A 17,601-nucleotide genomic window follows, 5' to 3' on the forward strand; every position below is an offset into this window, starting at 1 on the left:
TGCCAGAAGTTGTTATCTCACTTGACGCTGAAAAAGCATTTGATCGGGTGGAGTGGAAATACTTATTTACAGTGTTGGGAAAATTTGGTTTTGGTTGGAACTTTATATCTTGGATCAAAATAATATATTCCACACCAGTGGCTGCAGTACACACTAACTCAATAACATCAACGTATTTTAAACTTTACAGAGGAACAAGACAGGGTTGTTGTCTCACCTTTTCTTTTTGATTTAGCTATTGAGCCTCTGGCTCTGAGGAAAGAGGAGGAAATCTTTGGAGTGTTGAGGAACAAGGAAATTCATAAATGTTCACTATATGCTGATGACCTTTTGCTATATTTGTCTAATCCAGTTGTTTCAATACCTGGAGTTATTGAAATATTACAAATATTTGGTCACATTTCAGGTTACAAATTACATTTTTCAAAAAGTGCTGTATTTCCAATCAATGATCTGGCAAAATCAATCGACTATAATATCTTCCCCTTTCAGTTAACAAACAAATGTACCTACTTGGGTTTAAAGATGACACATGTATACCAAGATTTCTTCCACAATCACTTCAAAACTCTGTTTGAACCAAAAATGACCTTTTAAGGTGGAGCCACTTACCAATCTCATTAGCAGGAAGGGTGAACACTATAAAGATGACTGTTCTTCCCCGTTTCCTCTATTTCTTTCAAATGATTCCTTATTATTTACCCAAATCTGTTTTTAAGGAACTTGACAGTTTAATTTCTGCATTTATATGGAACCGATCGGTGCCAAGAATGAAAAAATGTTTTCTGGAAATTCCAAGGTTGGAGGGAGGACTTGGTCTTCCTAACTTTATGTTCTATTACTGGGCAGCAAATGTGTGCAAATTTGCATTTTGTGTTGGTGCATGGCGGGAAAAACGAGGTCCACTTTGGGCTAATTTGGAAATAAATAATAATAATGCCATTTCTCTGCTAAGTGCTACACTACCAATAGGCCAGCACCAGATCTCCAACCCTGTTGTGAAAAATACTATAAAGATTTGGAATCAATTTCGGAAACATTTTAATTTAAAAGATTTAAGTACATTCTCTCCCTTATTGAATAACCATCTTTTCCCCCCATCCGAGATGGACACTGGTTTCCAGGTCTGGCACAGTAGTGGACTGGTATTTCTAAAAGACTTGATTCAAAATAATCATTTTCTAACATTTGAGAATCTACAACAAAAACACAATCTTCATAAAAGTAATTTCTTCAGATATCTCCAAGTCAGGAGTTTTGCCAATAAATATCTTAAATTTCCACTTGTGCAATCCAACAACACATGCAATGAGATTCTTTCCTTAAATCCACACATAAAAGGTAATATTTCCAAAATATAGAGGATCATGCAAAATGTCAAACCTCTGTCATGGGACAAAACTAAGCCTGGGAACACGATTTAAACATTAAATGATCATCAAGTTTCTGGCAGCGTAGCTTAGAGTGTATCCATTCGTCATCTTACTGCATAAAGCAACGTCTCATACAATTTAAAGTGTTACATCGTTTGCATTATTCAAATGAGAGACTTGCTAAAATCTACCCAGACGTCAGTCCACATTGTTTAAGATGTTCTCACAGACCAGCTACTTTGGGTCATATGTTCTGGCATTGTCCATCACTCAAAGGTTTCTGGAGTAGAATATTTGAATGTATTTCCCGCATGTGTAAAAAAGCAATAACACCTTCTCCACACATGTGTATATTTGTCGACCTCCACCTGACCTCTCTGTAAATACAGCACATGCAAACGCAATTGCATTTTCCTCATTGATGGCAGCAGACTTGTTCTTCTGCAGTGGAAGTCAGACAAGCCACCATCATTTAAGAGTTGGGTTCAAGAACTTCTCTCTATGTTGCAGTTAGAGAAAATAAAATACAGTCGGTCAAATTGTCTGGAGAAGTTTCATGAAACCTGGTCTCCTTTCATGCAGCATGTTAAAGAGCTGAACCTTACATAATACTTGAACAGTTTGGCTTATATTTTTATTTTTACCACCATATGTATGGAGTATTGTTTTTTCTTTTGTTTTGTTTTTGTTTTTGTCTATTTGTATCAATGTATACTATTATGCATCATTGTTCCTTTTTGAGTTGATTTTGATTTTTTGTTGATTTTGGTTTTCTGAGACCGCGGGGTGGTTTTCTACGGGGGTGGAGGGTGGGATCTTTCTTTGTTTTTGTATTATACCTTTTATTTTACTTATTTTGTGTGTGTGTTTCAAAATGTATGTCTTAATATCTGAAAATCAATAAAAAGATGTTTAAAATATATATATATATATATATTTTTAGTCCATTGAAAACGTTTTCTTGACTCCCGTCTGGTACAACTTTTAGCCATCATGAAACATTTTGTCTAGAAAAAAGCTCAATAAATTCACACTTTCCCATAATGCCCAGAGACAATTTCTCTTAACGAAGTTTCAACATAAAGCATGTTGAAGTAGAACCTCAATGTAAATCAGCTCTGATAGTCTCTGGTTCAAATTGTATTTCAAGGCAAACAAAGGCCTTATCATTAGATTCTTGAATGTACTGTAGTACCTTTAAATACTTTTATGGATTCTAGGGAACCCTAGCAAATCTACATGTTGTTAGACCCACAACCTCAACTGCTGGAAGATTTGTGTGATTGAGTTTGACACCACTTCTCTATTGAGTCTGGTCGAACTATTTAAGCTCATTTTTATCTTCCCTGTAACATGTTTACAAAGGACCAGGGATTAGTAAAGACACTCGCCACGATAATGATATAAATGGCAGTTACCAAACGTTCGGTTTTGCTGCCATTTTCTTTCTGATTTTGTTTAAAATATATATATTAGGGATAAGGATGTAACGTTCCAAATGTATCCTATTAGTAACAATTTCATTAAAGTTATTGACATTGGTATAAAACCTTAATAATTGGAATAAAAAAAAAAATCCATCCCTTAGAAAAGAAACATTCATTAACACTAGTCTGTAGACTCTAGCAGCGTTAAACTAAACTATTTAGACCGACTCTTACCGTGCCACTTTCCCTTGAAGACCGTTCCAAATGAACCAGATCCTATCCTCTGACCCAGAGTGATCTGGCCCTCAGATATCTCCCAGTCGTCGCTGGAGTCCCTCCTCCCGAGAGTTTTCTGTTTCACGGCACATCACCATCACCTTCATCATCACCACAGCAACGTTCATCAAAGCACAAAGACGGTCTCTTACCATTTTATTGCGATCTTCAGACGAGGACGACGACTTGCGCTCTCTTTGTGGACACGGGGACTTCTGCGGGACCTTGACGTTGGTCAGAGAGCCGGGTAGAGATGCAGGAGGAGTGGCGGACAGACCTGTGGTGGTACCTGGACAGCAGGGGAAACAGAGAAAAAGCATTTGGAGCTTGAAAAAGTGAGTTAAGGCAGAAGAGGAGAGAAGAAGAAAGTTGACTTTAAAGAGTGCGTTTGCCGTTTGAATGTGCAGAAGAGGTCATGCAGTGGCAAATAATGTTTGTTACCCTATGATTTATTATTTTTTCATTTTACATCATGAATGAAACTCATTCGTACTTTAACTCTCAATTGTGAATACTTTCAAGAATGATTTATACAAGTTAAAAGCCTTAATAATTACAAATCTAAAACTAATTATTTTATTGACTTGCAGTCACGTTTATGCAATTTAATGAAAGAGGTCATATATATATAAATAAATAGCTCAGTTAGACTATTCTTATTTATAAGGCCAAATATGTTTTAATGGAGCTACACTGGTAAATGATACATGGACATTTTAAATACTACATTCATTATCAAAAGGCTTGACTTATCTAAGGAATCTCTTAAAAACAGCATCATTTATTTGCATATATTTACCATACAATGATGAAGAAAACGACTCTTTTGAAGTCTGTGTGTAACAAAAGTGCATCACAGTGTTTGAAACAGTAAGATTGAAGTGAATCCCACAACCATGAGAGAGAACATGTGAAAACATAAAGAGGGAAACACACACAGTGGACTTGACACAAGGTAAAGGGGCTGTTGTGCTGGGGTGGAGGTGTAGGTGAAGGAGGAAGAGGATGGGGGAAGAGAGGAAGAACACAGGAACACACAGAGGCCTAACTACCTCGGAAAACAGGCTCGGGCTCAAAATCAAAGACTATGTCATTGGGGTAGGAGTATAGGAGGGGGCTTGAGGTCCGTGTTCGGTGCTTCCTCAAGCAGCGGGCGGGGTGGGTCGGGGGGGCTGCAGGGCAAAAAGAGACAGACACACCATCACTGCTACTCACCCGGCCCCTCTAACCACCAACTGTCCATGGTTTTGCTCATGGCTTTACTGGAGCATTCATCTTACAACTATCACAGTTCCACTTCCTATTTTTAAACATTACCAGTTCAGTGAAGACGATTCTCTGAGACCAATCATGGCAGAAACTAATACTGGCAACTCTTGATCCTTCTTAATATTTATAGTTAGAAAAATATGTTTTTTCACGTTTCCATTAATTCATATTTTTATATTGAAGCAATCATTAACTGTAATTACATCTGTTAAGCAATGTCAAAGAAAACACCTTTACTCATTGTGTTATGCACAGTACTTTTATTTTGAAGGATGTGTATTGTTCGATCCCGGATGTGATGTGTGACTTGCTCCGGGAAAAGTTGATTAAGGCTTGTGTGTTCCAGCCGTTGTTTAATGAAGAAAATAAAGCAATGATTGAAGCTGTACTGAAGTGGAGTTTGAATGAAAATCCTTAACAGGTTATGGGCCCAGACAGCTTCGGTCACCGCTAGTGACTAATGACGGACAGAAGTGGCAGAGAATGAGAGCCAACTTGAAGATAAGTACCGGGCAAAGTTACGAGGAGCGTCGCGACGCAATACGCGAACGCTAGAGCTAAGAGCTAAGTGCTAACAAGCTAGCAGAAGAAAAGACCGCAAAACACGTGCAGAGATGACGAACAGAGGAGCCGCAGGGATGCTATCGCCGCAACTGTTTTTTGACGGAACAGATGATAAGCATAACCTTTGGGAAACGAGATTGCTTGGTCACTTGCATATCTTAAACCTGAAAGAGACTATTTTCCATGAGCCCACGGATGCTAGTGAAGAGCAGTTAGCTCTAGACGGAAGGAAGAATGCTGACTTCTATGCCGAACTGATAAGACTGATAGATGATAAAAGTCTATCTCTAATAAGACATGACGCTGCTGATAAAGGCAGGGAGGCACTGAAGATATTGAAAGAACATTATTCGGGAAAAAGCAAGCCAAGAATAATAAGTTTATACACATCGTTGACCAAGCTGCGGATGGCAGACAACGAAAGTGTCACAGGCTATATTATAAGAGCGGAAAATATTATCACTGCTTTGAGAAATGCAGGTGAAGCTATGAGTGATGGACTAATCATAGCCATGATACTTGGTGGACTACCGGACATGTTCAGGCCTCTAGCTGTCCATGTGACACAAAATGAAGACCAAGTTACATTCACAGACTTTAAGAGGAGGCTGAGAATCTATGAAGAAGCTGAAAAGATGAAAACGGCTGAATCAACGGACAATGTAATGAAAACACACATAAAACATAGCAAGCAAAATATGAATACACACTTTAATAACAAAAGACATGAAGATGTAAGTGTGACATGCTACAGGTGTGGAATAAAAGGACACATAGCAAGACAATGTATGCGAAAAGTGTGGTGCAGTTACTGTAAAAGCAACACACATAAAGAATCCCTGTGCAAGAACGAGGGAGATCAAGATGGTGCCAGAAAAGTTGCAGAGAAAGAGCAAGAAGGTGATGACGACCATCTCTTCATGGCGAAACATAAAAAGACTGAGAGACCAGCTGACAACATAAAGATTAAAAGCATCATGGTGGATGGAGGAGCAACCTCTCACATTGTGAACGACATGAGCAAGTTTGTGAGTTTCGACGCCACATTTCAGCCAGAGACCCACGCAGTCGAGCTGGCAGATGGGAGCGAGTGCAACGGAATCGCCCAACGCAGAGGGACCGCTGTGATTCATCTCCTGGACAGCACCGGACGACAACACAGAGCACAGCTTCGGCAAGCACTCTACATGCCAACGTACCCCCAAGACATCTTCTCAGTGGCGAGAGCAGCGAATGGAGGAGCAACAGTCACGTTCAAGAAAAAGAACAGTCACATGATCACAAAAGATGGCAGCAGGTTTGACATTCATGAAAGTGGCAATTTGTATTATTTATCAACTGTTGAACAGAGTGTTGATAAATGTAAAGTGTCCCACGACATACAAACCTGGCATGAGATTATGGGTCATTGCAATTATGAAGATGTACAAAAATGACAAGGTGTTGTAAAAGGCATGGTGATAAATGGGAGTGTGGTCAGACCAACACAGATATGTGAAGTGTGTACGAAAGGAAAATTCACACAGAGTAGAAATAGGGAGCCAGACAGAAAAGCTACAAAACCATTACAGCTAGTCCACACTGATCTAGCAGGTCCAATGCGAACCCCGAGCATAGAGGGACACAGATACGCTCAATCTTTTACGGATGACTACTCAGGTACAATGTTTGTGTACTTCCTTAAAGCTAAAAGTGATGCAGTTCATGCCACAGAAAGATTCTTGGCAGACATAGCACCTTATGGTGAAGTCAAGTGCGTCCGTTCAGACAACGGCACTGAGTTTACAACTCAAGTTTTCCAAGAACTGTTGACCAAGAATAGGATAAGGCATGAAAAGTCAGCGCCCTGTTCGCCACACCAAAATGGCACAGCAGAGAGAGGTTGGCGAACTCTCTATGACATGGGCAGGTGTTTACTGTTAGAGAGTAACTTACCAGATAAACTATGGAACTATGCTGTACAGACAGCTGCTTACGTTAGAAACAGGTGCTACAGCAGACGCACAAGAAAAACTCCATATGAGATGTTTACAGGCGTGAAACCGGATGTTTCCAAACTGCAGAAGTTCGGGTCCATCTGTTTTGCCTACAAACAAGAGAAAGGGAAGTTGGATTCCAGGTGCCAGCAAGGTGTTTTTATAGGATATGATAAAAACAGCCCAGCTTATCTGGTGTACTATCCAGACACAGAAAAAGTCCAAAAGCACAGGTTAGTGAAATTCACAACCAAAACAGCAAATGAAAAAGAGACACAAACATCTGAAGCACACATTGAGTATTGTGATAGAGATGTACAGCCAAAAAGTCATGACAATGGAGAAATGGTTGATGAAAACAAAGAAAATGCATCAAGTCATGATAAGGAAAGTGATGTTTCGGAGACTGCTCCAAAACAGACTGAAGTGTCTCAGCAAGAAGACGATGCTGAGAGAACAAGGCGGAACCCAAAGAGGGAAAGAAAGAAACCAACTTACCTACAGGACTTTGAAACGGAAGAAAAGGTAGACAAACTACAAACATGTATTGACTTCTGTTACAGAGCAGTGTGTGACATTCCTCAGACTTACAAGGATGCCATTGCTTCAACCAACTCAAGGCAGTGGATCAATGCTATGAAGGAGGAGATGCAGTCACTGGAGGAAAATGAAACATTCAGCCTCACCCATCTTCCACCAGGCAAACGAGCAGTGGGGGCAGATGGGTGTACGCACTCAAGAGTAACACTGATGGAACAGAAAAGTACAAAGCAAGATACGTAGCAAAAGGCTACAGTCAAAAACAAGGAACTGATTACGAAGAGACATTCTCACCTACTGCTGATATGACAAGTGTGAGGGTGATCATGCAGAAGGCAGCGCAGGAGAATCTGCTGCTGCATCAGATGGACGTTAAGACAGCATATTTACATGCACCTATTGATTTTGAACTTTACATTGAGCAACCAGATGGTTACGAGACATGGTCAGACACAGGTGAGAAACTGGTGTGTAAACTGCATAAGTCTCTCTATGGTCTCAAGCAGTCCGGAAGAAACTGGAATGCTATGTTACATGCATGTTTGATCAGAAATGATTTCACACAGAACCCTGCTGATCATTGTGTGTATACAAAAGAAAAACATGATGAAAAGGTAATCCTCATTATATGGGTTGATGATTTGATAATAGCAGCTAGCAATGAAAGTGTATTAACAAATGTGAAAACAATGCTAACTGAAAAGTTCAAAATGAAAGATCTGGGAAGACTCAGACATTTTCTGGGAATAGACTTTGAGCAAACAGAAGGCCAAGTTGTTATGTCACAGAAAAGATATGTGAACAAAATACTGAAAAGATTTGAAATGGAAGACTGTAGGGCAAGAGAGACCCCATGTGAACCAAAACTTGACTATTCAGAAAATGCTGAAAAAATGACAAATTCAAGAAAGTACAGAGAGGCAGTGGGAAGTTTAATATATTTGTCCACATGCACTAGACCAGACATACGTTTTGTGGTCAGTAAACTCTCACAGCATTTTGATGATCCAACTGAAGAACACTGGAGCACTGTAAAACATGTCTTTAGGTACCTTAAAGGTACAGCAGAACAAGGTTTATGCTTCAAAAGAAATGACACAAGTAAACTAGGTTTGAAAGTGTACAGTGATGCAGACTGGGCATCAGAGAGAGCAGACAGGCGCAGTATCTCAGGTTATTGTGTCAGTTTATGTGAAGGAAGCTCTCTAATTTCATGGAAATCAAGAAAACAACCAACGGTTGCACTTTCTACATGTGAAGCAGAATACATTGCCTTAGCATCAGCTATACAGGAATGTATATATTTGAAACAGCTACTTAAAGGAATGGACAAGTACCAGTATGCACAAACAAAAGTGTACGAAGACAACCAAGGTACTATTGCACTTGCCAAGAACCCTGTAAACAGGCAAAGATGTAAGCACATAGACATCAAGTATCATTTCATCAGGGAGATTGTAAACACTGGCAAGATACATCTGGAGTATTGTCCTACTGAGCAAATGCTTGCTGATGTAATGACAAAACCAGCAACTAAACTGAAACTGAAAAGGTTTGTCAAAGATATGTTTGGTACATAAAAGTACATACAATTTTGTGTTCTCGGGAAACCCATTAAGTGTATACATACATGTGTACCAATTGTTATTATAGTTACATATTTAACCAAGTAGCTGAGTGTGTAGAAGCTGTTGGATGAATCATTTTATCATATTTGGTTGTTCAAGCAAAGCAAACTACACAAAATTAAATGTATATGGTATATGGTATTGTCTTTTTCAACATTCCATTTATATTCATATTCATTATTGGGTCTCACACACACACACACACACATAGAATAGAATAGAAAGGCTTTATTCATCCCCAGAGGGGAAACACACTTTTACAACAGCGCAGTTGGAAGAAAATAAAGTGCAAGGAGAAAGAAATAGTACAAGAGATAATACAAAATAAAATAAAAACGATCTTAAAAATATACAAATTATTTACAAAATTAGAAATTGACACTATTAACAAAATAAAATAGAATAAAAATAAAATAAAATAGAAATAAAAAACGGAAAAAAAATAAAATAAAAAGCACACAAGAAGAAAAACACGCTACGGATTAGCATCAGGATATTTAAAGTAGAGAGTTAAATATCCTGACACCAGTTGGGATGAAGGACCTTCTATAACGCTCCGTCCTACACTGGGGGTGCCTGAGCCACTGAAGGAGCTGGCCAGCTCCTCCACGGTCAGGTGCAGTGGGTGGAGAGCGTTGTCCCTGATGGAGGAGAGTCTGGAGAGTGTCCTCCTCTCTCCCACCTCCTCCACCTCCTCCAGCGAGCGGCCCAGGACAGAGCCGGCCCTCGTGACCAGCCTGTTCAGTCTCTTCCTGTCCCGGTCCGTGCTGCTGCTCCCCAGCAGACCACAGCGTAGTGGATAGCAGAGGCTACCACGGAGTCATAAAAGGTCCTTAAAAGTGGTCTGCACACTCCGAAGGACCTCAGTCTCCCCAGGAGGTGGAGGCGACTTCGGCCCTTCTTGTACACGGCGTTGATGTGTGTGGACCAGTTCAGTTTATTGTTGAGGTGAACACCCAGGTATTTGAAGCTGTCCACCAGCTCAATGTCCGAGCCCTGGATGCTCACCGGTTGATGTGGTGGGGACTTTTTCCTGAAGTCAATCACCATCTCCCTTGTCTTACCGGTGTTTAAGCAAAGGTAGTTGCTCTCACACCAGTCAACAAAGTCCTTGATGACTGACCTGTACTCCAGCTCGCCCCCCCCAGACACGCAGCCTACAATGGCCGAGTCGTCAGAAAACTTCTGGAGGTGACAGCTGCTGGAGTCATAGGTAAAGTCCGCCGTGTAGAGGGAAAAAAGGAAAGGTGACAGCACTGTCCCTTGAGGCACCCCGGTGCTGCAGATGGTCACCTCAGACCTGCAGTCCTGCAGCCTCACATACTGCGGCCTGTTGGTGAGGTAGTCCATCGTCCATGCTGCCAGCTGTGTCCCAACTCCTGCGTCCTCCATCTTCTTCCTTAGCAGCGCCGGCTGGATGGTGTTGAAAGCACTTGAGAAGTCAAAAAACATGACTCTCACAGTGCTACCGGCGGCTTCCAGATGAGTCAGTGCCCGGTGCTGCAGGTAGATGACGGCGTCGTCCACCCCCATCTTTGGCCTGTAGGCGAACTGCAGCGGATCCAACGCAGAGCTCACCGTCGTGCGTAGCTCGCGGAGTACCAGCCTCTCCAAGGTCTTCATCAGATGGGAGGTCAGGGCGACTGGTCTGAAGTGGCTCGGCTCCTTCGCGTGTACCGCCTTGGGAACCGGAACCACACAGGAGGTCTTCCACTGGACCGGGACCTTCTCCAGTTTGAGGCTCAGGTTGAAGATGTGTGTGACCAACTCACAAAGTTGATCAGCACAGTCCCTGAGCAGTCTGGGGCTGAGTCCATCTGGTCCAGCAGCTTTCCTGATCTTTAGTCGCCTTAATTCTCTCCTCACCTGTTCCGATGTAACAGAGAGAGGTGGCTGTGGGGGGTTGGGCAGCTGAGGCAGTAGGGCTAAGACTAAGAGCACGCAGACGCGGAATGGTTGGAAAGAAAGCCACAGGATGTTTGGGAAATGTTGCGTGTTGATCTTTATAATAATAATAATCTCTATTTATATAGCGCCTTTATAGACCAGGGTCACAAAGCGCTTTGACAGCCATTCACACATACTGATGGGAGTAGGCTGCACCACATGGCACCGAATCTGCCATCAGGGTAAAGTGTCTTGCTCAGGGACACAACGACACAAGCTTGTCTGGAGCTGGGATTGAACCTGCAACCTTTTGGACTGCAGGCAACCACTCTACCATCTGAGCTATGACGCCCCTTATGACCTCCCTCCGACCTCGGTAAGCACTGATCACGAATCAGATCCTGTAAAGAATCAACATTTGTGTTACTATTATTATAGATAAATAGTTTTGGAAAGAATATACAACGTCGGATGAAATCATTTGAACATTCATCCATTTTTTTCAGATGCAGGCAGAACCTCTGACTACTTGGTTTCACATTCTTACATCAAAAATCAAGTCATTTATATCAACAACTGTTGCATCTCACATCAATGTTGACAGGCTCGATGGTGTTGATATGGACGTTGGGTGCGGACGACGAGCGGTCCCGCTGCCCAAACTGGTTACGGTGGTCTTCCTCATTGGGCCGGAAACTAGGTGGGATGGGTATGGACTTGGACGGGGACACAGTGGCGTGGCATATGGATCTGGAAAGGTTTGAAGCCATCAATAAGAGAGAGCACAGAGACGAACACGCAGAAAGGGAGAGAGCGGGGATTACCCTGTGGAGTCTGATGGGGGGAGTGAAGGACAGACTTCGGACACGGGGGTCGTCCCTTCTGAAGAAACTTCCTCCTGAGTGAAGGGGTGGTGCTCGAAGAACTTGGAAACTAGCAATAAGCTTGAACCACAAAAGAAAATGTTATTAAAATCAAGTTTAAATGAAGGTTTTTTTACTGAATGTTATCCTGCTTATATATTAATCTATAACTGCACACATGTTTATAGATGCATCAGGTTAAAAACAATACTTTCTTTATATTAAATTGTTAATTATTTAGACGCGCTTAAACTGACCATGACCTCAGTGAAGAGTCAACACTTTAAATCACAGCTTAATTTAAGATTTTGTACAACTTCTCAAGTGACACAACTTACTGTAACTGGTCGTAGTTGACACACATAAGAGGAACCTCGGTGCTGCAGCGCTGGTGGAACTTGTACCCCCATGTCTGGCAGCGGAACTCCTGGAAAAGCAGCTTCCTGCAGAAGTCGCAGAAGGCCAGAGTGAAGAAAGTCTTCCTCACCTAAAACTGATCAACTTTAATGCCTAAACAATTTAGAGTCATGAAGATGGAGGAGAACTTAGGTCTGTATCTGATGTGCTGATAAAGTACAATTTATAGTAATAATACCTTTCATTATTAGTCATTATTATTAATGATTTGAACTGATAAACATGTACAGACTCCAGTCAAGCTGCTTTTTTGCTAACTAACTAGATTCATATCATATGAAATATAAGGAATACGTTACTAAGACACATTGGACAGCAGGTGGCAGTGTCATTTCAGAGATTGCTTGCACGACATTATAGTGTTTAGGTTTAATATGATACAACTTTTAAAATACATAATGGAATATAACAAAAAAAAAGTGTTCCTTTAGATATATGGAGGGAGGATTGTGTTCTCCTCCGAACTTGTCCAGGAGAGCTTCCAAGTGTTCTTGTGTCAGCTTGATCATGTGTTTGATATTCCAGATCTGAGGAGAAACACAAAGGTTTGTTCAAATTCTGATCCAACAGAGTTCAGAGAATCGTCTCACCACCCTCTAATAAACATGATGGAGATTAGGATCTGCTTTTCTCTTCAAGAAAAGAAAAAAGAAAACATCTAGAAGTATTAAACCCGTCACGAGCTGCTGCCGAGAGATGCTAGCTTTGTAACGTCTTAAACATGTAGCTCTTAAAGAAGAATTTCCATCAGTAAACATTCAACTTTCTTTTAAAAAGGTAAAACCAAAGTCCACCTAACATGTATAGATCAGATAGCACTGAGAACATGGACGTCACCTTCCTACTCATTTAAATCCATGTTGTTTCATTGTATTATCAAGTCCATAAATATCTTTTTAGGATTGTCAAAAATAGTCACACAAAATAATCCTTTAGTATTGGTGGATCCAGATGGTAATGAGCAACAAACTCCAACAACAACAAAACCTCATAGGCAAAGATTAGAAGAAAAAGTTCAAGTTAACACTTTATTGTTACAATTCATATACAAGGGCCTTAAAAGATCTCCATGATCCAGAACATCACTAGAACTAAATGACAAAAGTTGAATGCAAACTTTTTAATTTATTCAGATTAAGACCCTGTAAATATTTACAATTGGTTTAATCTTCAATCAACATGTTCATTTAAATTACAAGGTAAAGCTCTGTCTAAATACAGCAGTGATACAGGAGGGATTGATTTTGTCTTGACCTTTAGTTTCCATTATTTTATGTTGTTTTTTTTGTTTCTATATGTACACTCTTTTGTTGTTGTTTCGTTTGTATTGCAATAGATTAATTTTCTGAATTTACTGTGTCTCTTGAAAAAAAAGAGCATATACGTAACATTGCTGTGTCTGCATATTTACATAGTTTGTTGCATTTAAACCGAACCAACATTGCCTGGAATGCCTGTATTGCTTACTTGTGCTCGATAAAAATATTTTGAATTAAAAAATTAATATCATGCTCCATTGATTCTATAATGGAATTTAACCTGGTTGTCAAGCTTTCGTGAACCATATCCACATGGATGTTAAAGTCATTCATTCATGATTCAAGCACCAGGCTGCTGAGAGAATAATGATTCACTTCATATGTTCTCTGTCATTGATGATCCTTCTTTACTTCCTTGTGCAGTATTGAGAGGAATATGATCAGAGGATTTGTGTTGTGCTAAATGGTAAAAGCAGTAGGTGGCGCCATCAGTTTAAAAATGATGTAATGTTTCATTAGAAACAATTGTTCAAAACAAAGTAAGAGACGGCTATCTAGTTGTCTCTGAAAATAATGACACTGCTTCATGAAGCTTCATAAAACCTTCACTACCAATTATAGATCAGTGGTGCTTGTCTGTAATGTCTGGCTTGTGTTGAAGCCTTGATGAGAGGAATTGTTCTGGAATAATATTGTAAGTGCTTCTAGAACGCTCGTAGTTTACTGTCTATGATATTTAGCTGGAGTACCTTTGGTCTATATCGGTTGTTATTGTTTAAAAGACTGCTGCAAATGAGAGTAAATTCTTGTTGTCGGGGCTTCAGTACAAGAGAGATGTTACAGACGAGCGCCACAGAGGTTTGGCTTTTTTTAGTCTCAATTTCAACAAAGACTAAGTTTCAGTTGTGACATAAAAATGAACATACATTTTTGTCTATAACTCAAAAAAGGAAAAGTTTTAAAGAGAGCTAGACTAAACTCTCCTTGATAGTATATTATTTTGAACACAACAACCACTCTGATCATATTCCTCTCAATACTGCACAAGGAAGTAAAGAAGGATCATCAATGACAGAGAACATATGAAGTGAATCATTATTCTCTGTCTGCTTCACACTCAGGAAGGAATATCACAACTCTTCATCATGGTTAGTGACACCAAACACTTTAGTAACACATTTCTTAAGTTAAGAACTATAGAAATGATCCCTGAAAGTATAGTCTTAACTTAACTCTGCACCAACATCACACTCCATCCTCACACCAAACCATTACAGTGACGGATGCATAGTTTTTTAATTTTAAAATGTTACTGTCATTCATTTGATTTCAAAGATATGAGACTAGAAAACATACTTTGTAGTTTCACAGTTTATACACAACATGTATTTATAATCAAAAGGTTATCTCTGTAACCAAGGTTCTACAATGATGTGTGACACTCTCTATATGATGATATATATGATTCTATGGATAACCTCTCTTGACCCTGACTCTGAAAAAGAACGATGCATTCACCAATGCTTTCCATGTGACCTGCACTGAAACACACCAGTAATATATTCATGCAGCCTGGTGCTTGAATCATGTCAAGTTATAATTGTTGTTGACTTTAACATCCATGTGGATATGGTTCATGACAGCTTGACAACTACGTTCAATTCCATGATAGAATCAATTGTCTTGATTGTTGACTGTTTCAACCACACCTTAGATCTTGTTCTAGCAAACAGACCCTGAAGTTAAAAATCGCAAATGTTTCTCCTCAGAACTCAGTTAATCTGACCATTAAGTATTAAATTGTTAAAAACAAAGGAAGGAACGAAGTGGAGAGACTGCCATCTAATGGACTCTGAAAATAATCACACTGCTTCATGAAGCTTCATCAGAACATCTCTGCTCTTCTGGTCACATCAGCCTGTCACAGAGATCAGGGATTAGTTTTGCTGGAGTTCCCTGTCAGAGACTCACACAATCCTCAGGTCTGGGTTTATTTCTTTTAAGTCTTTGTCAGTTTACTTCTCCTCTGGATCCGCAACTTGAATACTGGGTATGATCTTTGACCTCTTGTGTCCCGGCAGCTCCAGGTTCTGCTCCGTGATGCTGCTTTCATCCTCAGAATCCCACGACTCTGAAGAGTCTATAGTCACTCTCAGACCCACTTAGTTCCACCAACGCCACCTCCTGAAGATGTTCACACAAGTCATGAGATTTAGAGTGAGCTCCACGTTTGAATTCAAGAACACAAATCAACACTAACCATCTCAACTCTTCCATCTGCTGCTTCAGTCTCTTGTCTTCTCTGCCATTTGTGGAAGGAAACTCTGCAGCCGGCTCAGAGAAACATCTGTATATATTGATGTATCAACTTTTTCTCACACCCCGAGTGGTTTGTAAACATGCAAGATGGACATAAACGATGTATTTAAAACAGGAAATTATACTTTTATTTTGTCCATCAGTCTGAGGCGACCTACCTGAGCGACGTGGCGGCAGATAAAGGCGAGGAGGAGCCGTGCAGAAGCTGACCCGTCCAGTGCAGCTGCCAGGACCAGACCTCAGCTCTGTCCTGTGACGACTGCAGAGCTAATGGCTTCAGCCACACACACACTCTGGAGAAGGAACGTTCACCATCTCTAAACGCTTTATCTGACTTGTCGTGAATCCAACTATGAACATGTGACTGAGAACGACTACGACTTCCTGTTGACGATCTATTCTATTTCCTGTGATTCTGGTGAAACGTGTGCCTGAGAATGTTTTCTGTCTGAATTGTGGAACTAAAGCATTTGCTCAGTCTTCACCAGGACCAGATTAAAAGTATCTTGTATCACAGTTGTCTTGGTTTGGACCTGCATGATGATGAACTCACGTTTGTAAATGACTTGTAACGTAACACATCCATATCACAGCAAATAAAAAAACACGTCTTGACCAGCGGTGGACAATTTATAATGAGGTCAAATTAAATACTGTTGACGAAACAAAATGTAGAATAAAAAACGAAATTAATCTAAATTATGATCATTGCCATGACATTAAAACAACTATATCAGGTTATTTTATTATGCATTACAAACAATTGTAAACATTAAACAATATATTTTAATACAAGGGAAAATACATTTTAACAAGAGTTGTGTTTGATGTTAAAATGAAAATATTTATTCAATTATAAAAATGTTGACTTAGGTGAGCGACTCACAGCTAGGGGGCGATCTAGGTGGATTGTTGTGGTGTCCTCTTCCACGCTGCAAACAGAAAGCAGTTGAGTGCAGTGAGGGCGTGACACACAAGTCTCATAGAGGCACACCTGACTGGTGCAGGTGCTCGGGGGGCGGAGTCAAACATCCACACTGGGCGTCTCACCACACCTGTCCAAATGTGTCGTCAGTGTTGCACATTTGAGCTCTGGCGGGATCTAAGATGGCGGCACAGGTGTGGCGTGAGATCGGCGTCTCATGGTTGTGTAACCTGATGAAGTTTGACTTGAGAGAAGCAGGTCAGAGAGCAAACCTCCACAAACACATTCAGCCGACTCAGCAGGAAACTTTGAATCAAGTTTCTACATGTGAATTGTCGGCACAAGCTCTTCTGGATTTTTCTTCTACACAAAAGTGGACACAACTTATGTGCACCTGTTCAGCACAAGACGAGTTGATCAAAGCAATACAGTCATATTTAGGACATGAGTTGATCAGGAAACAGAAGGAGAGGTCAGAGATGTTGACCTTTCATAACAGCTGCACAAATGGATTCTTTCTGAGCCTCCACTGACCCTCAATGACAAGTGACTTTACTGAACATTTGGAGTCCAAACACATGTGGACGTTTTCTGTCCATTTATTTGAAGATCAAAACACACAAGAAATGAAGCAGCAGTTCAACTATGTTTGACAAGATTCTTCACCTCTGACATCACAACTGACGCTTCATTAACTAGTGTCTACACACCAGGAAGAAAACACACAAACTATTACATGAACACAAAACTGTCTGTGCGTGTACTTGTGTGTGTGTGTGTGTGTGTGTGTGTGTGTGTGCGTGTACTTGTGTGTGTGTGTGTGTGTGTGTGTGTGTGTCTACACATTCATAAATTTGTCACTGTGTGTCTGATTTTTT

General features: G+C 40.4%; 1 protein-coding gene, 1 long non-coding RNA gene and 1 other non-coding gene across 3 annotated transcripts in view; all 3 read right to left on the minus strand.

Annotated features, from left to right (window-relative positions):
* The window catches only part of LOC148074856 (serine/threonine-protein kinase B-raf-like), a 55,074-nt gene extending 42,583 nt beyond the window's left edge, over positions 1 to 12,491 (minus strand). Inside the window, exons 1-8 of the mRNA XM_087796137.1 lie at positions 12,483 to 12,491; positions 12,142 to 12,290; positions 11,765 to 11,884; positions 11,531 to 11,690; positions 11,302 to 11,341; positions 4,129 to 4,248; positions 3,229 to 3,365; positions 3,035 to 3,152 (exon numbers count right to left, since the gene is read on the minus strand). Coding sequence (XP_087652263.1) covers positions 3,035 to 3,152; positions 3,229 to 3,365; positions 4,129 to 4,248; positions 11,302 to 11,341; positions 11,531 to 11,690; positions 11,765 to 11,884; positions 12,142 to 12,290; positions 12,483 to 12,491 — 853 coding nt within the window. The remainder of the gene's footprint in view (positions 1 to 3,034; positions 3,153 to 3,228; positions 3,366 to 4,128; positions 4,249 to 11,301; positions 11,342 to 11,530; positions 11,691 to 11,764; positions 11,885 to 12,141; positions 12,291 to 12,482) is intronic.
* Positions 12,492 to 12,646: 155 nt separating this feature from the next.
* Positions 12,647 to 16,475, minus strand: LOC148074864 (uncharacterized). The gene is made up of 3 exons (XR_015711829.1): positions 15,957 to 16,475; positions 15,740 to 15,826; positions 12,647 to 12,747 (listed from the first exon to the last, which is right to left on the minus strand). It is a non-coding gene; the product is annotated as an uncharacterized LOC148074864 (long non-coding RNA).
* Positions 14,492 to 14,704, minus strand: LOC148074865 (small nucleolar RNA U3). The gene has a single exon (XR_015712062.1). It is a non-coding gene; the product is annotated as a small nucleolar RNA U3 (small nucleolar RNA).
* Positions 16,476 to 17,601: the final 1,126 nt, after the last annotated feature.

This window comes from Callionymus lyra, chromosome 7 (assembly GCF_982586985.1).
Source record: "Callionymus lyra chromosome 7, fCalLyr1.hap1.1, whole genome shotgun sequence".
NCBI classification, from domain to species: Eukaryota; Metazoa; Chordata; class Actinopteri; order Syngnathiformes; family Callionymidae; genus Callionymus; species Callionymus lyra.